Source organism: Podarcis tiliguerta, assembly GCF_965153285.1.
Source record: "Podarcis tiliguerta genome assembly, chromosome: 1".
Lineage (NCBI taxonomy): Eukaryota > Metazoa > Chordata > Lepidosauria > Squamata > Lacertidae > Podarcis > Podarcis tiliguerta.
The window spans coordinates 118,511,821-118,534,260 of NC_139534.1; the positions used below are offsets into that span (position 1 = coordinate 118,511,821).

At 44.3% G+C, this 22,440-nt stretch overlaps 1 protein-coding gene across 1 annotated transcript in view; it reads right to left on the minus strand.

Annotated features, from left to right (window-relative positions):
* Window positions 1-22,440, minus strand: part of BEGAIN (brain enriched guanylate kinase associated) — a 185,148-nt gene that overhangs the window by 68,493 nt on the left and 94,215 nt on the right. Inside the window, exons 3-5 of the mRNA XM_083440748.1 lie at window positions 17,380-17,469; window positions 8,662-8,823; window positions 5,655-5,721 (exon numbers count right to left, since the gene is read on the minus strand). Coding sequence (XP_083296874.1) covers window positions 5,655-5,721; window positions 8,662-8,823; window positions 17,380-17,469 — 319 coding nt within the window. The remainder of the gene's footprint in view (window positions 1-5,654; window positions 5,722-8,661; window positions 8,824-17,379; window positions 17,470-22,440) is intronic.

A 22,440-nucleotide genomic window follows, 5' to 3' on the forward strand; every position in this document is an offset into this window, starting at 1 on the left:
TCCAGCACCTATTTTTCTAGAAAAACAGAACTCACTAAGTTGATATATAGAAAACACGCATTCTAATTTCCTGATCGGGAGTTCAAATGTGTGGCCAATTTGCGGGCAGAGATGTACCAAAATTTGATTCAGTTGGCTGTAGAAAGTTGCATTGTGCTGAAACCTGCCCTCTAGTTTCTTGACAGTGCCCTGCCCAGCCCAATCCAGCTCTCGTCTTATTATCCATAGACCCAAAATCAAAAGATAATCTAAAATGCAGAGATGAAGATTTTTAGCTCCATTAGCAATATCCTTCTATTGGAAACAATTTGTTGAAATTCCAAATGAAATCTGATTAAATAATATTTGGAATGTGACTGTATCGGAATGCCTCGCTCGCCACAAGGGAGCAATTAAAGATACTTCAAGGACGGATACTTGGGGTGAGATTGGCTCCTTTCTTTACCTTTATAAGTAAGACGGAAAATACTGCTGTTCCACCCTCAACACAATAATCTTTAACAAGAGATAATTTGAATTGATAAATGCGTAAATAAATCTATTGGTTGTGTTCTTTGTACTGAATATGAAACTTTATAAGAACGTACTCCTGGACAAGTTACAGTGGTGCCTCGCAAGACGAAAAGAATCCGTTCCGCGAGTCTCTTCGTCTTGCAGTTTTTTTCGTCTTGCGAAGCAAGCCCATTAGCGGATTAGCGCTATTAGCGCTATTAGCGCTATTAGCAGTTTAGCGGCTATTAGCGGCTATTAAAGGCTTAAGGGATTAGCGGATTAGCTGCTAAAAGGCTATTAGCGGCTATTAAAGGCTTAAGGGATTAGCGGATTAGCTGCTAAAAGGCTATTAGCGGCTTAGATCAGCTGTTAAGCGGCTTAGCGAACAGCTGTTAAGCGGCTTAGGGGCTTGGGAAAAAGGGGGGGAGGGGGAAAAAACCCCAGGAATCGCAAGACATTTTCGTCTTGCAAAGCAAGCCCATAGCAAATTCGTTTTGCAAAGCATCTCCAAAACAGAAAACCCTTTCGTCTAGCGGGTTTTCCGTCTTGCGAGGCATTTGTCTTGCGGGGCACCACTGTACTGTTATTGTATGTTGTTCTTGAATTTCAATGAAAAACAATAAAAATTTATTGGGGGGCGGGGAAGAGAATTAACCTGAGTTAATTTGGGCTTTGTTAGAATACCCTGCACATCGCTAATAAAAAAGAACTCTGCACCTTGCCTATGAGAATTTCACTGCCATTTCCCCTCCCCTTTGATAATTTTTGAATGTATTTTCCCCCTCTCATTAATTGATGGAGAATGGTTGGCAGGGAATACCGCTAGAATTTGGTAATTCTTCTTTGCAGCAGGATTTGATCAGTCCCAGGACATTTTGAGGTGAAGCATGTCTATTGACAGAGAGAGCATAAAAACAAACTCATAAGAATAGTTTATGCCTGTTATATGTGGGTAGAGGTTGTGCCATAAAACATTGCGTAATAGAACCCTCCAGGGATTTGTCACAAAGATAAACCTGTCACGCCCTTGGACAAGGTAATTCAAGATGCTGTTATTAAGCCTCGGAAACAGAATGCAGAACATGGAGAAAGTGAGTGATGTATAAAATTCCTATGGCAGCCAGGATGTTCAACATTAATCTATAGGAAAGAACAATCCGCTCAACATCTAATACTAAGATGGTGGCTGAGCGGAACATTGGAAAGACAAATTCCTCAAAGGGCCAAAGCAACCTTTGCAAAACTTAAGAACTGTAACCAGCATGGCTTTGAAAACCAGTGGATTTTCAAATCATAATAATCATTGTTAGGACAATAAATCTCAAATATTTTAAAATGCATTTCTTCATGGAAGTCACACAAGGAACATTCATTCACAGTTAGATCAAAGGCAGTCTCCAATCCTTATCATTAACACGAGTGAACACCCCATTCAAATATAGTGAGCCATCTAATAATAGACGTTCTCCTAATGGCATGATTGTCGTTGCTGCCACAGTTTCTTCCGTGCCAAGCAGAGGATGCCTTAAAAGCTCTCTTGCCCTGGGTTGCTGTTAAGTTGTGTTAGCAATTAGATAGGGCAAGGGGCTTGGGAAGCCATTTTCTGTCTGAGAGCCACATTCCCTTTTAGGCAGCATTCTGGAGGCCACATGCCAATGGTGGGTAGGCCTTGAGGTGAAAGTGGGCAGAGAAACAAATGTTAATTTCCGCATTATACAGCGGTCATGTGTCAGGGACTGGCTGAATGAGAAGGAATGGTGGGAGCCTCTGCCTGGGAGCCCCCCTCCAGGAAGACAAGAAAGATGAGGAAGAAGAAGAGTTTGGATTTGATATCCCGCTTTATCACTACCAGAAGGAGTCTCCAAGCAGCTAACATTCTCCATTCCCTTCCTCCCCCACAACAAACACTCTGTGAGGTGAGTGAGGCTGAGAGCTCAGACAAGTGTGACTAGCCCAAGGTCACCCAGCAGCTGCATGTGGAGGAGCGGAGACGCGAACCTGGTTCCCCAGATTACGAGTCTACCGCTCTTAACCACTACACCACACTGGGTCTCCACAGGACTTGTGGTGGTGGGACACTGGGGAGGAGATGAGCTGGGAGGTGCTGGAAGCAGGAGGTTGGAGCAATCAAGGCGGGTCTGAAGAAGAAGGCCCTTCCAGAAGAGTAGCTGGAGGCTGAACATCTCGATGTGAGCGCAGACGCAGGCAGGGAGGAATCAGAGGGTACATCTGCCATCCTGCAGCAGGACAGTCTCAGTCCTGCTGGCTCTCCTTCTTTCACACCCTGCTCCAGGAGAGTCCTGCATGGTGCAGAGCAAAGGGCCAGACAGGCCCAGAGGAGGAGCTCAACCCCTATGTCACGGTTTCCGTCTGTTGGAGAGGGCTCCAGAGTGAGAGGCCAGAGGAGAAAGGTGCGGCCGGAGGTCAGTTTCCAGCAAACCTCTCAAGCTGAAGGAGTCGAGCCAGGGAGACCCCGCTGTGTTTTCTTTTTTGGTGAATGAAAGTCAATTGCATACCAAGTCCCTAGCTTTTTCCTGACCTGCAGAGAACCAGCATTTCCCTGCCAGCCTCATGACATCATGTTTCTAGACCTACTCACAAATTCTTCTCTGTCCTCCTTCCAGGCAAGCAAGAAGCGCTCTCTGCCAGAGCTCAAGGACAAGTTCCACTTAGGTAAAAACACTGAAGGGATGTACAAAGCAGAGCTGGTGAGGGGTGTGGCTGAGGAGGGTATGTCACCTGGGGAGAGTCTGAAGGACCAGTTAGAGTGGTCTACAGGGTCATATTTGGCCCCTAGGCTTGAGGTCCTACATCCCTGAGATATGGGTGTGGGCCTAACAGAGATACAGAGGGTCCTACTATGGCCTCACATTCACACTATACCTTTAAAACCTCTTTTAAACTTTAAGGAAGTTCAAACTCCTAAACTAAAAGGAAGAATGGCATGGTGGCCTCCTTACATGGTCCCAATTAGAGTTGTTTTGATAAAAATCTCAAGGTTCTCCTTCGCACCAGCTGGAGATCTCACACAATGGAGTGAAGGGTCTACTGTTTTGTATGATCCTGTTTGACGGCACGGCAGGGGATGCAGTTGTGTCAGGCATCTAAATTTGGCGATGCCTTGTGACAAATTAGCAAGAATAATTTCTTGAGGGGAGGGGGAGTTTCCCTTAAACAGCAACACTCTGAAGTCTCTTCCTTGAATTTTGACCCATTTTATAGGTGCCTTGTGCTTTATAAGTATTTGCCTACGCAACAATCTGCAGGATAAGTCACTGCTGTTCCCATGCAGAAGCAGGCAACCTTGAGTAAAAGACAGCCCCTTGTTTAAGGGTATGCAGTAAATTTTATTGCAGAGCAAGGAGTCTGAGCCTTGGGGTCTAAGATTTCTTTTCAAAACCCTCACTCAGCCTCCCCCAACCTGGTGCTTCCCAGATGTTGCTGGACTACAACCCCCATCTGCTCCTGCCAGCATGACCAATGACCAGCGATGATAGGTATTATAGTTGCAAGTACTTGGAAGGCAACGGGTGTTGAGATTTCAGTTCCCACAAGCTGCCAGGAAGTAGCTGGGTTGGTGAAAACATCACGTGTTGTGCTACTGCGTGGGAAAGGAAGTCAGAGCCAGTTCCCAGACTGTGCTGAATCTGACTGGGTGGAGCTGTAGTTACGTTCTTCCGCTCCTGGACTGGAGTAGAGAATGAGTCGATGACTCTGATGCTTAGCTGCTCGAGACATGCAGCATGTTTGTGTATATTTGTATAGTTTTAATAAAGTAGATCTAGTCTACGAACTGTCTTCTTTCTTCTGATGGATGGAGCCTTATCAGAAGCAAGTGAGTGTGTTCCTCTCCAAGGGGAGGGACTGCTTATTCACCGGCCTCTCTGGACAGAGGAGGATTCCTGGGTTCCTGCCAGTGAGTGACCACCAGACTAATGCCCCGGAGTGTCTGGGAGGCTGCCATTGCTCCTGGGCGGGTGTTAGATCCAACAACGGGTAGAGATGGAGAAGGGAAGCCTGATTCTGTTCACATTGAAAGGCTCACCTATGTCAGTCATACTTACTGAAACAATATATGAACAAAAACACAGCCAATCCTTCAAAGTTCACACTTCCGCAAATTTTGGAGCTGGGCAAAAGTGTCAAGCCACCTGAGGTTCAGTTTGTTTCAAGATAGATATTGTGGGAGATGGAGGACCATGTGGATTGATTTGGAGTTTCAATGTCTCTAGGTGTGCCAGATTGATTTTGCATAATATGTCTGTTGTGATCCATTCCTGTGATGGTTCTACAGGCCAAAGGACCAAGATATCAACCCGCCTGCCCCCCTAAATAAAGAATAAAATAAAATAGCAGGTTGCAGCACTGGGGAAAAAAAAAAAGGTGAGTTGGGAGTTAGATGTAGATATTGAATGACTCTTGCCTCCCCACTCTGTAAGTAAAGGTAAAGGGACCCCTGACCATTAGGTCCAGTCACAGGCAACTCTGGGGTTGTGGCATTCATCTCGCTTTATTGGCCGAGGGAGCCGGCGTACAGCTTCTGGGTCATGTGACCAGCATGACTAAGCCACTTCTGGCGAAACAGAGCAGCGCACGGAAACGCCGTTTACATTCCCGCCAGAGCGGTACCTATTTATCTACTTGCACTTTGTGCTTTCGAACTGCTAGGTTGGCAGGAGCTTATTCTTCATTAAATCTGTAGCCAGAGCCTGAAAGGAAGGATATTGCTCTGTTGACTAGGTAAGGACAAGAAGCCCCAGTGTTTATACCAGGCCTAGCCAAACACCCCTTTTCAGCTGGAAAAAGGCTCAATGATATAAGAAGACAAGCCAATGGCCCACAGAACCAATGCCATCAATAATATATGAAGTCAGACCATCTTTGCCACCGCCATTTCGGCTATCCTTAAAACGAAACCCAGGTCATTTCTTCTTTGCTGGCTCTTTCCCTTCCCCGAACACTGCAGTCTTGGCTGCAGTCTAACATCTGGACCACAACTCTCATTGCAGGCTATCCATTCCTGCCCTACAGTGATACTGTTAGGATCACACTGTCAAAGCTTAAATGCAAGTTCCTCAGTGCCATCTCTCTGCCACAATGTTATGCGCTTGAAGAATCATAAAGATATATAGAATAGTAATATAACAATCCCCTGTACTTACCATCCTGTACAATTTGTCTTCTAGGTCTTGATTAATTCTTTGTAAGGCTAGGTAATTGTTTTGTATCCTAAAACAAAGATGAAATCATATAATTAACATACCTCTGCACACTCAGCACCACACTGTTTAACGTCAATTTTTGCATAAGAGATTGCAACTTACTTTCCCCACTAACGCTTCTTAGCTTATTTGATCCTTGCTTTCTGCCGCTTAGCAAAGCCTTTTTGATTAACGGAAAGCTAAGATTTGCAGACTTCAAAATCCCACCCAGTCTTTGAGAGAACTGATTTGTAACAAGGTGCTTTGAGGTTTAAGTTTATGGGTCTCTTGACACATAAATCATTCTGGAGGTTTTTTTGGGGGGGTAAAATGCAGATGCCATTTCTCATAAACTTGCCATGGTGTCAACGCAAAACGGCTGCCATGGACAACAAAAATGTACACTTATTCTGTACTGGTGAGTACTCTTGCAATTTTTTTTTTATAGGTATACATCTAATACTTTTTCAGTTTACCCCTCTCATGCCAATGCAGAGACTGATGCAGAGCTAGTCCTGGCATTAGGCAAAGTGAGGCCGCAGCTAATTATTAGTTATTTGATTTGTATTTTTACTTCCGGGGAGCAGGAGAGATTATTGTGGGATTTTCTGCTACAGGTGCCACAATAATTTGGCTGGGTTTGGCTACTATGCACCTTTATTTTGGTGTGTGTGTGTGTGTGTTTGTGTATTTACTGCTTTGCTTCAGGCCCTGAGTGAATGTGCCATGTAGATGCTGGGAAACAGACACATTCTAGATATACATTGGTAAATGGGAGAGCCAGCTGGGGTATACTTAGGCTAGTTAGCGTCTCTCAGCCCAACCTACCACATAGGCTTCTTGTGGGGGTAAAGAAGTGAGAGAACTGTGTATTATGCTGAGAGCTCCTTGGAGCAAAGGTGAGATAAAAAAATGGACTCCATAATATTTCACCCATCATAGCTCTCTGCTGAGTATATAAACCCAGCTTTTTTTTTAAATAATGAAATGTCCCTGAGGAAACAAAAGAGAAGATGAAACAAACTGATAGTAGTGCCCTAGTGCTCTGGCATTGGCGAAATCCACCTTTTTGAAGCATTTTCATGTCATTTAGCTTCGCCAAGTCAAAAATTCACCTTTTCGGAGAACAGTTTCAGTCCTCTGCAAAACCTGGCCCCTTTTTGTGATGAGGTAACAATGTTCTCAGCATAGCTCCAGGCTGACAACCTTTCAGAATGAGGATTGCCCAGTTGGCAATTACGAGAGGAAAACATCTTTCCAACATATTTCAAAGAAATCATCCTAATGGAATACATTTGGATTAAATGTGCGGTATTTTGAATGCTACAATATGAGATCTACAACCAAAGCCTAGGCCCAGCGTTCCACTGAAAAGATGTAGCACGGCAAATCTTATGATCAGTTCCCATTGCTCATCACTGTGAAGTTCATTTTCTAGTAACATGGCAAAAATGGTCTCTTAGAAGACAGCAGGGGATTGTAAAATGTGTCCTCTCTTGAAGTACTGAGCCCCCAAAGGAGTCTTACTGAGGCGATGCAGAACTCAGGTGGAAGCTTAAGAAATGTTGCCCATGGTGAAGTTATTGTGAGGGAAAGGAAACTTTTGCAAGTGAAATCCCCTGAAAGCCCATGTGAGACAGGGTTGGTGCTTGGTCTTTGCTCGGAACTGAGTTTTGACTTCAGAGTTTCACTTCTATTCTGATTCTAAAGCAAAAAATAAATCAAAACCAACCACACCCTCTGCTAGAGATCCTTGAGGGAACCTTGCAAATCCCGCTACCGACCAGATCTGCGCCTCCCAGATGAATGCGCAGATCAGAACATGGCTAGCCGCATTGGATTTTTCCACTTCCCCAAATGTTGCAATGCAGTTCTATAAATACAGCAATAGATTTCAAGGCAAAATATGTTACAAAATGTGTAACTGGACGTGAATTTTTTGTTAGGATCTCTTTTAAATTGCAGGTTTAAAAGCAGAAATGAAACAGAATGAACAAATGCAAAAGTGACATGGGCCAGAAAGAGACGGATCTGTCCATCTCATCCACTTTGAAAATGGACAGAAGATCTGCCAAGGAAGATGGAAACCATCTTCTGGGCAACAGAGGTCTTCTTCCTTGCTACTCCTGAGCTGTAGAATATCCACCCATGGGCTGCATATTGAGCACATTTCCTTCCCGAATTCCACACGTCTTCAGGAGTCACCTACTGTTTGTTGTTCTACTCTTTTGCTGCTCACTTTTTTTGGTGTTCTATTAGATTGTTCGAAACTTGTTTTCCTGTCTGTCTGTATTCATTTGACAGTCAACTGCTTTTAAACTATTAGGGGAAGGTAGAATAAAAAGATTGTGAGTGGATGAATAACTGAAAGGGTTTAGCCACAGAACCTTTTCCATCACTGGTCTTGAGCATTATTGACAACACAGCGACCTCTGAAAACATTACTGATAGTAGTTACTAATGATTTGGAGACTCAAGGTATGATTATGGGGGTCCTCATAATAAGCCACTCCTGATGGGACAGAATATGCTACGTGGAGGCTATTTTTCTTCCAGTCTTGGTAAATGTTGGTACTTACTGGTCAATGAGCAAAATTAAAGTGTGTTGGCGTGTCTTAAAATGAGCCAGTAGGGCTGCAGCGCTCTGTTAAGTAACTTGAGAATCAGTCCCATGGGGCTTATATTTGAGCAGACATAGATATGATTGTGCCGCTAATCTCAAAAATGGGTCAAAGACTCACTTTTGGTCTTTGCCCATGGGCCATGTTGAAGGTCCAAAAGAGGATTAAATATGGCCATTTACTGAAGGAAATTGCATAGAAATTTGAAGCTGGTTGCTTAGAAATTTGCCAGTTAATGTTAGCATTTCCTCCTTCAGCATTTCCAGCAGATTGCAACATTTCCCAAATTACCTAAAGTGAAATATGACATTTCTTTTGAGGAAAGGTCAGTGAATTCAACAACTAACCGTCTCAGCTTTTCAGTCACTTTTTCAAGTTCTTCCTGAGCACGTCTGAGTTCTACTTCAAGATATTGGCGTGTAGAATCAAATTCTGTTTCAAGCATTTCCAGTTTGTGAGTTGTGTAGGAGAGACGCTTGCGAAGTTCCCCCTTCTGTTCCTGCAACGTGCTGGAAAGACAAAAGATTTGCATCTGATTAACAGCTTGACGGAGGTCCTGGTGACAGAAGTGGTCACAGTCTTCGTAAATTATACTACTTTAATGTAATATAATGAATCATAGTTCTTAATTGTTCACATTCAGCACTGCTGTCATTATAGCTGTCCTGTGGATCAAGATTACAGGCTTGCTGCTATATGACATTTGGAAAATGTAAATCACCGCCAACGTTTGTTTTTGGAATTCGCTCAGGAACATACAAAACTGACTTATCCCAAGTCAGAATGTTGGCCTAAGCAGCTCAGAACTGTCTATTTCGGATTGGCAGCGGCTCTCCATTGTGTCAGCCACAATTATTTATCAATTTATCCATTTGTTTATTTATTCAATTCATCCCCGCTTCCTCCCAAAGGAGCCCAGGATGGAAAACACACAAGAAGTAAAATGACCAAAACATTTAAAAAACAATTCCTGTACATATGCAGATCGGCAAAGATCTTCACTTTAAAAGTATTGTTGAAAGATAAAGGTCTTCAGTAGGAATCAAAATGACAACAGAGATGGTACCTGTCTAACATTGAACAGGAGAGAATTCAGAAGGGTAGGGGCTAGAACACTGAAAGCTTATTCCTGTGCAGAAAGGAATTTCTGATAAAATGGTACCTGCAGGAGGCTCTTTTTGTCAGAACACACTGATCATTTGGCTATATCCTGAGTATAGGAGTCTTTTTCCAGTCTGGTTAAAAGGTAAAGGGACCCCTGACCATTAGGTCCAGTCATGGCAGACTCTGGGGTTGTGGCGCTCATCTCGCTTTACTGGCCGAGGGAGCCGGCGTACAGCTTCTGGGTCATGTGGCCAGCATGACTAAGCCGCTTCTGGCAAGCCAGAGCAGCACACGGAAATGCCGTTTACCTTCCCACCAGAATGGTACCTATTTATCTACTTGCACTTTGACGTGCTTTCGAACTGCTAGGTTGGCAGGAGCAGGGACCGAGCAACAGGAGCTCACCCCGTCGCGGGGATTCGAACCGCCAACCTTCTGATCGGCAAGTCCTAGGCTCTGTGGTTTAACCCACAGCGCCACCCGCATCCCTCCAGTCTGGTTACTTGATAGGAAATGACAGTGCATGGATCTGGGACGTTTTGCACACAAAAGGCAAGGGGCTGGATAAAACTGAACCCTTCTTTTCATGGAAAGAGATCTTCCATAAATGGAAAGCTCTTTGATGACAAGGAGACTCCCACCAATGGAAAGGGGAGCGGGGAGGTGATGTTTACTGATTCTCCCTCCCCACTGTGCTAACCTAGGCCCAAAGAACCATCAACTTCAGCAAGCTTTAGTGAACAGCAGCCATGAAGGCCTAAAATGAATGAAAAGGATGGAAACAATAAATAAATTCTAGGTCCCTTTGTGCAGGCTGCTTTTTGGTAGCTCTCAGTTACAGTCAGATGAGACACTGGCTTCTTAAGTGGTAAGTACATGTATGATAAGGTTAAAAAAATAATTAAACCTAATAACATGCTAAGAAAAGGGTGCTCTATCTAGGTCTCAGGACTCTCTATAGGCCACACCCCTCCTTGGCCACACCCCTTCTCAGTCCTATTTCATATCCTTCTCCAGTGTTATCCGGGTAAAGAGCAGTGTGGAAGTGTGTGTAGAAGCTGGCCTATGGCACAAAGGTAAAACTGATATTTTCTGCCCCGCCCACTTTCGTCTCTAGCCCCGCCCAACCACCACTAGCATGGGGCTCCCGGAAAGTTGCCCAGAAGGAAATATGGCCATTGGTCTGAAATAAAAAGGTTCTCCACCCCTGTGATAAAAAGGACAACAACAACAACAACAGTATCACAATGGAAGCGGGATTATAAAGACGGTTGGATTGTTTTGAAGAAAATACTCAAAGGTGCCAAAGTGACGATGACTTAAGGAAATGCCGGGAAAGCAATACTTTCCCCTAGTTAGAGAGGAAAACCCACCATCTACAGCTTACATGAGCTACAGTTTAAATTTATATCCCACCATTGCTCACAAAGAAGTCTAAGATGGCAAATATACAAGCAGTAAAAAAACAGTTACTTATTGATATGCAGACTGGGAAAGATCCCTACATTAAAAGACTTGTTGAAAGTGGAAGGTCTTCATTAGGATTAAGGATTGATGTTTTTATTATCTTTTTAGGTATGTTGTAAGCTGCCCAGAGTGGCTGGGGAAACCCAGCCAGATGGGCGGGGTATAAATAATAAAATTATTATTATTATTATTATTATTATTAGGCACCAAAAAAACAACAGGGATGGTACTTCTCTAATGTTTAATGGGAGGGAATTCTGATGTGCACTGTAGGTGCCGCGAAACTAAAATGGTTTCTTTTCTTCCACAAGATTCATTTGAACAAATGGTCTTTTCTCTCCCTTCCCTCCCGTGAGGAGGGTTTGGGCATATTAATATGATGCGCAGAATGCTGAACCTCAGGTACTGAGGGGTCATAGCGCAGTTGTATGCTCACTTGCAGTTGGTTTCTTGGTCGATGCTCTGCACCCCAGTCTTAGGATCGCAGATAGGGAAAGAGCCCTGCCTAAGCGTCGGTGCCAGTCAGATAAGAACCAGGATACGGCTGAAATCGGGCACATATTCAAATGGGAGCAAAGAGGCATCGGACTGAAGGGGTACACAAATTACTTCCCCCCACTCTGTATAGCTCCATATACGTACAACCATGTGGAAGAAATGTAGTGCAGATGAACAGTGATGCTCATGAACAGGACAGCACTTTCCCAATCTCATTTTTTTTAAAAAAAATGAAATAATTTTCTCATATTTCCAATCTTAAGTTCAATACTACACATTTCCACATTAGGTTGCAAATCACCAGCAATTCTAGGAGAATTTCTTTTACACATTTTTGTATATATATATATTTTCCCCATTATACACACATTTTTGCAAAACAATTTCCTGTTGTTGTTGTTGTTGTTAGAAGACATCTGAAGGCAGCCCTGTTTAGGGAAGCGTTTAATGGACTATTGTATTTTAACGTACTCCCAGTACGTTTCCGAGCACAATTCAAAGTGTTGGTGCTGAGCTTTAAAGCCCTAAACGGCCTCGGTCCAGTATATCTGAAGGAGCGTCTCCACCTCCATCGTTCTGCCCGGACACTGAGGTCCAGCGCCGAGGGCCTTCTGGCGGTTCCCTCACTGCGAGAAGCCAAGTTACAAGGAACCAGGCAGAGGGCCTTCTCGGTAGTGGCGCCCGCCCTGTGGAACGCCCTCCCACCAGATGTCAAAGAGAACAACTACCAGACTTTTAGAAGACATCTGAAGGAAGCCCTGTTTAGGGAAGCTTTTAATGTTTGATGTATCACAGTATTTTAATATTTTTTTGGAAGCTGCCCAGAGTGGCTGGGGAAACCCAGCCAGATGTGCGGGGTATAAATAATAAATTACAACAATTGAAAAACAACATTAATATTAGAACAACATTAACAACAGTTTTAGACAACTTAAAATTACAGAGATAAGGTGGGTCCCGGAAACATGCACTGAAAGTATCAAAAGCCAGTGCAAAGAACTCACGAAAAGCTATACAAGGAAGGTGCTAGAATTCACCTCTGTGGGAAGTGTGTTCCACAACTTAGGAGCTGCCACAGGGAAGGCACACTCCTGAGCCACCCTTCCTGAGCTTCTGAGGGCAGTGGAGCAACCAAGACAGCTCCCTCCACTGATCTTAGCTCTCAGTAGGATGTGTAGGGAAGGAGAAGGGTCTATTTGGGGACTGTGTAATATTGGGCTTTAAACACTAATGTGAGTGCCTTGAATTGAGCCCGGAAATGAACTGGCGACCAGTAAAAACGCTAATAATGCACCATTGCATTTTATTTCTCCTAATATATGCATTCACACACACCATGGTATATGCATTTTTGTAGACTTCTCTTGGCTGAAGAATGGCATTGCAAAATTCAGAGAACTGCAAATTTTGAAGGATGGCTGTTTCAAAAGGAGTGAATTAGGTGAGATCTGAGATCTGGTGGTCAGTATAAGGCACATTCCTGTGTTCCTATAGCAGGGAATGGGCAAAAGGGTTCTTGTTTCTTTGAGCAAAAAAGGGACAGCGTTTAGCTAAGGCTGCTAAGTTTTCAGCAGCTCCCATAGCTGGGATTTTAATAGCAGCTTCTCCTGGAAACATTTGGAGGTGAAAATGCTTATCTCCGTGCCCATTTCTGATTGGGGCAGACTTCCACCAGGGTCAGCTTCCTGCATGTAGAATTTGGCCGCAAGTCATAACTAATGAGAATAGCAGTTTGACCTCCTGGTTTCCTTAACTCTAGCTGCTATTAAAGACACAAGAGCAGGTCAGGGTGAGCTCCTCCACCCCGCTGCCCCCTGGCCAGCTGACAATGCTACAGCCAGTTTGCTTCTAATAGGTAATTTGGTTAAGTAAAGCAGAGATGAAATGAAGTCAAGTGCATATATAAGAATACACAGAACTATTGTTGGCCTGAATTTGCACACTTTTTTTTTTAATAGATTTCTTTGCTGCTCTTTTTTTAAAAAAAGAGCTTCAGAAAATGCATTTCAAAAAAACCTTAACATGAATAGCAAATGGCAAACAGTGAAAAGATTCCTCCCGTCTAAATCCTGAAAAGAATGCATAGCAACACAAAGATAATGATCAAGGGTTGGCTTTCTGCAGGTAACGTTCCTCTTGAGCATAGAGCAGGCACCCCCAAACTCGGCCCTCCAGCTGTTTTGGGACTACAACTCCCATCATCCCTAGGACCAGTGGTCAGGGATGATGGGAATTGTAGTTCCAAGACAACTGGAGGGCTGAGTTTGGGGGTGCCTGGCATAGAGGATCTACAGCTTGGTCTCCTCCCACTTCACAAGAGACTTCTAAGAACATAAGTACCTAAGAGGAGCCTGCTGGATCAGGCCAATGGCCCATCTAGTCCAGCATCCTGTTCTCACAGTGGCCAACCAGATGCCTGTGGGAAATGCCCAAGCAGGGCTCAAACACAAGAGCACTCTCCCCTCTTGTGGTTTCCAGCATCTTGTATTTCAGAAGCAACTGTGGAGGCTAGTGGCTAGTAGCCATCGATAGCCTTGTTCCCCAGGAGTTTGACCACTCCTCTGTTATATATTCAGTGGTCAGCATTTCCCTGCGCTTGAGTCTGGACTAAGGATTCTGAGCCCCTGTGTTCTGATTCGATACATGATATCCAATCACAGAACATTTCAGGATGTGGGCCACTGCCATTGGCCCTTAAACTCGTGAGTTATGATTCACAGCTTGGGAATTTAGACAGCCAATCACGTTGAGAGTGGGAGTGGCCCAGGCCTTCAGAAATGTATATAAGTAGTTCCTTTGCCCCTGTTGTCCAGTTCTGTTAGTTCAAATAAAGGTTCTTGCTGTTATCTCTGTGCCTTGCTTCGTGGGAACATACCTACACTTCAAGAACCATCCCAGTTTGTGGACACCATTGCGTCCTGTGGGAATGACTTCCTTTTATCTGACCTAAATCTTCTAATATTCAGCTTCACAGTATGTCCACAAGCCGTAGTGTTACGAGAGAGGGAGAAAAGCCCCTCTTCAGCCACAGTTTTGATGCCATGCATAATTTTGTGTTCTATCATGTCACCTCTTGCTCGCAAGCTTTCCTCACAGTGGAGAAACACCATCCCCTTGGCTTTACTTTTCTGAACCTAAAAATACTTCCCCTAGACATTAGGTTGGCCACTGAGAACAAGATTCTGGGCTAGGTGGCCTTGTGTGCCTTCATGGCACGGAAAGGAGTCATGTTCCCCCAGCAATAAAACACTGTGAGAAGAAAGCCTGGAGCGCTACAGGCTTCTAAACAGAGAGAACGCCATTGCTAACCTGACCTGGAGTCTTCATAATGCATTGCTAGTTTTTATTAACAAGATATCTGGTTTTGCTGAAGAGACAGTTCTGAGGGTTATATATCTGGGGGAGGTGAAGCTGCATGCTGGAGGAAGATAAATTACTCTGCTCAGACCAAGACATACAGGGGAGTTGCTGCCAAATTCAACAATGACTAAGGGAATCTAAAGTAGGCTGGACACGTAAGGAAGCTGGGATTGTCAAACATCAGCCTTCTGAGCCTCTGTAATGTGGATTTCACTTCAAATTATACTAGATGATGCAGGCTGCCTAATTCTGGTAATCTGATAGGAAAAGGAAGAGAGTGGCATCATCATCATCATCATTCTTATTTGGATTTCTTACTTGTCCTTCACCATAAGGTCCCAGGATGGATAAAAACAATACAATATTACACCCAAATTATTCCTTTCCTCAGTAACTTTCTAACCTTTTTGCCCTGCTGGTGTATTGTATTTCCAAAAGACCAATTTCAGTACATAAAAACAGAAATTCTCTTTCTCGGTGAAATGCTCAGATGCCTTTGATGTGTGTATACAAACTTCCTTGCTCCCACCAAAAATAAAACTTTTGTATGTTCATGTCTGAGCCTAAGAAGAACAATAACAATACAACACAATGTTAAAACCAGTTAAAGTATTTTACGTTCAGAAGAATAAGGCATATCTCTTGCCAAAAGTAAGGCACCATCATGATCTGCGGTTTGTGAGTTGTGGGGGTAAGGTAGGGGGTGGGTCAGGCAGTGCAAGAATAGACAAGGGGTGCATGTGGTGCAAAGGGAGGTGGGGTTGGTTGAATATGGGGGAAGGGCTAAGAGTGGCAACAGTCATATATATATGTACATACATATATAGACAAGGGTAAAGATGTGCCTTCTCAGAATATGATGGGAGCTATACAATGAAGGAGTGCATGCTGAACTTTGAATTGTACCTCTAAAGCTTTTACCAGAAAACGAAAACTAGATAGATACATAGTAAAGGTAAAGGTACCCCTGCCCGTACGGGCCAGTCTTGACAGACTCTAGGGTTGTGCGCCCATCTCACTCAAGAGGCCGGGGGCCAGCGCTGTCCGGAGACACTTCCGGGTCACGTGGTCAGCGTGACATCGCAGCTCTGGCGAGCCAGAGCCGCACACGGAACGCCGTTTACCTTCCTGCTAGTAAGCGGTCCCTATTTATCTACTTGCCCCCAGGGGTGCTTTCAGACTGCTAGGTTGGCAGGCGCTGGGACCGAGCAACGGGAGCGCACCCTGCCACGGGGATTCAAACCGCCGACCTTTCGATCGGCAAGCCCTAGGCGCTGAGGCTTTTACCCACAGCGCCACCCGCGTCCCAGATAGATACATAGACACATGTTAAACGGCCACAGCTTTCAACACTGATGACGAGCACCAGAAACAGGGAGCATGTCATCATCCTCCTCACCTGCCCAAAGAAACGAATTATTGCATAAGTTCCCTGAGAATGGAATCCTAGAAGGAACCAAGGAGCTATTCTGTTGCTACTTTTTCCACACAGAGAACCAAATTTCTGGGAGGCAGAGATTAAAGGTAAACACTAAAAAAAAAAAAAAAAAAGCAGACAGCTAAAAAGAATAAAGTAAGCCATCCAACCAACCTCTGGCTATGAAGAGATGGCTTGAGTCCAACAGCAGTGATATTGAGAAGTGCTTATTTTCAATGCTACGGTTGCCAACTGACCGGGTGGGGTAAGACTGCTCCCACACTTTTAATAACTTTTAAGAGACTCTGATTCCTTTTCCAGAGTGACAAATAACAAGAGTGGTTTACCAATCAATCCCTTTCCCCAGGAAACTCTGCGAGTTATTATTTATTATGACGTATTACCTTTATATCTCTTCCTTCCTCCGTGGGACTTGAGGTGCTATACGTAATTCCCCTCCTCCCCATTTTATTCTCATGACAACCCTGTGAGGTAGGTTAGGCTGAGAGGCAGTGACAGATCCAGGGTCATCCATTGAGCTTCACAGCTAAGCAGTAGGTCGATCCCTGGTCTTCCAGGTCACAGTCCAGCACTCTAACCACTAGGCCACAATGGCTGTCCCACAGAATTGCAACTGTGAATGGAATGGGGGTTTCTCTAGGCACCCAGAATTCTTCTAGGGAAGCCAGGACTAAAGTGCTACCATAGTTGCTTTAAATGTATGGTGTGAATGTGGCCATAATCTCAGTATTGCACTGGATGGAAGCAGGGAGGAAGACAAAGCTAGAATGAGCTGGATTTGGTTCCATCTACTCCTAGGCCTCCTGCTTCCATCGTCCTACTAGTCTCACTGAGGACCAGCCACAACTACATGGAGGGTGTCTTTCGCAAGAGCAACCCAAACATGGAGCTGCTGCTGTCCATTGTGATCTCGCAGATTAATGAAGCAACATTTTCTACGAAGCAACGTTCTTGCCAACACGTATCGCGTGCTGGTATTAATTACTGCAATGTGCTGCCATGAAATCTGTGGCGCGTACATTCAAGCGAGGCTGTTGTCGGGTCCCTAATTTCCAAAACGCTGCATCTTTTATCTGAGCGGCTGGCAAATGGCTGGCAGGGGAAGAGAGGAGTTTTTAAAAAACAAAACAAAAAACAAGCAACAGCAGAAAGTTACAAGAGAAAACATCAACTTGACAAAACATCGCTGTTTAATTACCTGTCCCAGAGGGTAGGTGAAGATTTTGCGAGCCTGCCCTGGAGAATTCTAGGTTGCCATAGGCAGGTTGGCACCCAGGAATTTCGTACCCTGCAGTATGAATAGAGGACAAACCATGGCTAGGAAATGGGTCAAAACAGACATCTGCGTGGTCACCTAGCTAAAAGCCCTGCACATAAGCAGGCAGCAAGCGGTCTATATCCATATATTTGGATATATCGGTATATAGGATTTGCTAGTATGTCTTGGATTAGGGATGGGTGAATCTGTCCATTTGGGTTTCTCCCGGTTTCTCATTCTTCTTAAGTTCAGTTTTCCACATTTCCCCGTCATTTTGCGAAGTTTTATTTTTTTTTAGAAGTCCTCCAGAAAATTCACCAGTATTTTAATGCTGAATTTCTCCCGATATGCTCATTTTTGTATGCAGTTTTGCCTCATGCACACTTTTTTTTTTTGCAAAGCAATGCATTTTTATTTGTTAATTTTTACACACACATATATAAATGCATTTTTCTGCACACTTTACAAGCAGATACATCACTTAGAGAACTGCATTGAAAAATTCGGACTTGCGAATTCTGAAGGCTGGCTATGTTTTTGCTCAGAAATTGCATCAGATAGTGCAAATTTAGGTAGGTTTGCATTTAGATTGAATTTCTCTCCCATCCCTAGTTTGGATACATACAAGATGCAAAATTAGCATGTGATTTATTCAAGCATTTTAACTTCCAACAAGATCTGCTGCCTATATCACAAAGCAGAAGTTCACAGTGCAATCCTACGCATGCCTTCTTTGATGTAAGATTCATTGAGTCCTCAGGCAAGTGTGTTTAGGATTGCAGCCTGAAGGCCTCATGCAGTTTGAAGAGCATCTCTCCTCCTCAGTCCTCTCTCTCCCCACCCCCAGCAATTAGGCTAAGAAAGAAGGTCTCATCTCAAAATACATACAGCATTTCTTCCTAAGCCTAATCGCTACGCAGGGTGGGGATTTGTGGGGGTATTTGTGTGTGGCAGTAGAGAAGGACCTCACACCAAATTATGCCTTCAATGCAGCAAATAGACTTGAAATCCCATGGATTTGAACAGACCATTCCCCACACATACCCATCATTATGGGGTGGAGGAGGGTGATTTTTGGAGCTGGTGGTGGCGGCAGATGGTGGATTGCACTGTATAGGATTGCAGTGTTAGGGTTAAGATAAGGGATGGGCTTATGCAACCTTTGAGCTTCTGGTGGACATCTCCCCCACCTGCCAATAGTCAACCAGAGGAATTGTAATGGGTCACTGGGATACCTCTAGGTACAGCCTGGTTTGGTTTTTTTGAAGTCCTTTCACATGATCCACAAGAAAGGAGACTGGTCCTGTTACTTAAGGTCCTTTGTTGGTTAGCTGGGTCCTGAAATTCTCTTATTTCCAAAATTAGTACCTTTGGGTTGGATTCAGACAATTGTTTTCTAGCACCTACTGTTTTGTCTTGCATGTTACTCATGGGACCCAAGTAAAACTAGGTTTCCGAATCTGTTCAATACATGATGGACACTACAGATAATATTGACTCTTTTTGCCTTTGGGTCAGATTCTTCCCAAGCCCTCATTGAATGCCTTAATCTTAAATGTGCACATATGTAAACAAATGAATGTGTGAAACTGAGTGATGTCTGTATTTTATTTATATATACCGCTTTTTCCTTCCTCACTCGGATGGTGTCAGGCCTGCCAAGAGAGCATCAAGGCAAACACACTGATGTACTGCAGTCTTCACCAAGCTGGTGCCCTCCAGGCATCAGCGGGGGCTGATGGGAGTTGTAGTCCAAAACCATCTGGAGGGCACCACGTTGGCAAAGGCTGATGCACTGTGTCCACTGCTCCAAAGCTTTGGGGAAGGCATCCTCAAAATCTGGGAGAATCGAATTCTGCATATATCACCAACTGAGCACATCCAGCAGCAGGGGCAGAACAAGAGCTGTGAAATGTTTAAGCAGAGGGAAAAGAAGAAGAAAACGAAGGCACAATAGGGACCAAACCCTGAAGAAGCAAAATATATATTAAGGCAGAGCTAAAGCAGGTTGGAAACCTAACAGAACAGCAACAGGTAAGCAGACATGTAACAGGAAGTACTATATGAAAACACACCAGCGCATCATCAACAGCAAGCACAGGTCCTAGTGTTGAAGGCAGTTTAACCATCTCTCTTTGGTGCAGCTCCTTGTATTTCCACTAAAACCTTTCTGCACTGGTGAGGAAAACAGATCCCCCTTATTTTTAAGATATATATATATATCCACATTTTTCTTCTTTATGGTTGACATTTGTATCCCACCTAACGGCTTTGCAAAAGCAAACAAAAGCAAACAAACAAAACAAGAACAAAACATAACCTGGAGGGGGTGTTTAAAGAATGGATACCATTCTATTGCTAAAGGTTAAAGCAAAAACAACACCATTATAATCAAGAAAACCCACAAGAATTTGGTGGATAGCACAACTGTACGTGTTAATCACTAGGTGGCACTAGACTTAGCTGCATAGGGGGCACAAAGAGTCAAGAGTTTTCCTGTTCCTGTCTTGCACATGTTGAAGAAAGGCAACAACTTCCTGCCTGGCTCCTCGAACTGTGTGCCCTCTAAGCCAGGGGTCAGCAAACTTTTTCAGCAGGTCCAGTGTCCCTCAGACCTTGTGGGGGGCCGGACTATAATTTTTTTTTTGGGGGGGGGGAATGAATTCCTATGCCCCACAAATAACGCAGAGATGCATGTTAACTAAAAGCACACATTCTACTCATGTAAAAAGACGCTGATTCCCAGACCATCCGCGGGTCGGATTTAGAAGGCGATTGGGCCGGATCCGTGCCTTAGTTTGCTTACCCATTCTCTAAGCCTTCCATGATAGCCACCATGTTTCCCCATCAAAACACAGTGGATGGGATTGACCTGACAGACCCCATCAACACAACCTGTGCAACAGGAATTTCCCCAGGTGCCCTCCGTACCCCTGAAATTGGCTCGAGGGAGGGTGTTGGGTGAACCCCCACAAAAGTGCATGTGGGGGGGGGGAGAGGGGGGTGTCATTCTGTCTGGCAAACTTATACATGCAGAGGGAATGTTTGTAATGGTGTGATGCTGAATTCCACCTTCTGAGACTGAAATAATATTTACATGACAAATAAACTAAATATCTGTGCACTGGGGGGAAAAGCAACTTTCACTACTTCCCCAAAGATCGCAATAGGGTGGGCCTGCTGAGTTTCGCTGTGGGGTGGGGTGTTCCAACATTCAGGCACCATCGCTGCGGAGAAGGTCCTGCACCAGAGGCCAGCCAACCTTGGTTCAATATAGTAGCCAGGTGAAGAAGAAGACCTGTCTCCTGCACCTTTCATAGTTTTGTTGAAGAGGAAATGTGAACAAGTGTAGCTTGCCGTACAAATTGCATTGCAACCATGTTTAGCAATCTAGTTAGTTTGCATGTCAAGCTACACCTGCTGGCATTTCCTCTTCTACGTAACTATGAAAGGTACAAGGTAAAGGGACCCCTGACCATTAGGTCCAGTCATGGCCGACTCTGGGGTTGCGGCGCTCATCTCGCTTTACTGGCCGAGGGAGCCGGCGTACAGCTTCCGGGTCATGTGGCCAGCATGACTAAGCTGCTTCTGGGGAAACCAGAGCAGCACACGGAAATGCCGTTTACCTTCCCGCCGGAGCGGTACCTATTTATCTACTTGCACTTTGACGTGCTTTCGAACTGCTAGGTTGGCAGGAGGAAAGGTACAAGAGCCTGGTTTAATTTTTCACCTGGCTACCCTAAAATTCAGAAGAAGAAGAAGAAGAAGAAGAAGAGTTTGGATTTGATATCCCGCCTTTCACTCCCCTTCAGGAGTCTCAAAGCGACTGACATTCTCCTTTCCCTTCCTCCCCCACAACAAACACTCTGTGAGGTGAGTGGGGCTGAGAGACTTCAGAGAAGTGTGACTGGACCAAGGTCACCCAGCAGCTGCATGTGGAGGAGCGGAGACGCGAACCCGGTTCCCCAGATTACGAGACTACTGCTCTTAACCACTACACCACACTGGCTCAGGTCATGCTGGTGCTTGGGGCACAATCCCACTAATGGCCTTTGCACATGAGGAAGCATTTATTAAAAGAAGCATTCCTTGAACTGCCATGTGGGAAGCCATCCAATCATGTGGAGTCCCACCTCAAGTCAAGGGCTGTTCCGAGACATTTTGCTGCCTGAGGCAGGCCAGCATATGCTATCCAGAGACTGCTCCTTCCTCCAGCCTCGATGTGCAGCAATTCTACTCATCTAATGCCCCAAAAAGGGATCTGTAGGAAGGACTGAGCCCTGCTGATCACTTTGCTGCTGCAGCAAATTCTGTTTAAATATTGTTTGCATTCACAGAATAGCAGAGGTAGCACAGGTGCCCAAGTAATCTCTGATGAAGGACCCAACGTCATGTTGTCCACAGGCCTCTGACAAGCCCAAAAGCAGGACATAAATTCCACACAGAATATATTGTTTTGTTTTATCTTGCTTGTTTGATAAACTCAGAGACTGTGAAAAGTAATGAGGATTAACATCAGAATGATTTATTGCAACTACAGTGGTACCTCGGGTGAAGTACTTAATTGGTTCTGGAGATCCGTTCTTAACCTGAAACTGTTCTTACCCTGAAACACCACTTTAGCTAATGGGGCCTCCCACTGCCGCCGCGTCACCGGAGCACGATTTCTGTTCTCATTCTGAAGCAAAGTTCTTAACCCGAGGTACTATTTCTGGGTTAGTGGAGTCTGTAACCTGAAGCGTATGTAACCTGAAGCGTATGTAACCCGAGGTACCAATGTATCGTGAAAATTATGAAAGCAGTAGAAGTATGAGATGATCAGACACCCCCCGACCTCAGAATATGGGAAGATACTTCCAATTTTTTAATAATTTGGTATAATATTTGGACTGTTTGATTACTGAATAATAAGTATAATTTGGAATATTTAATATGGTTTTATTGGATTGTTAAAGTGGAAAATTTAATAAATAGTATTAAAAAAAAAAAAGACAAGCCCAA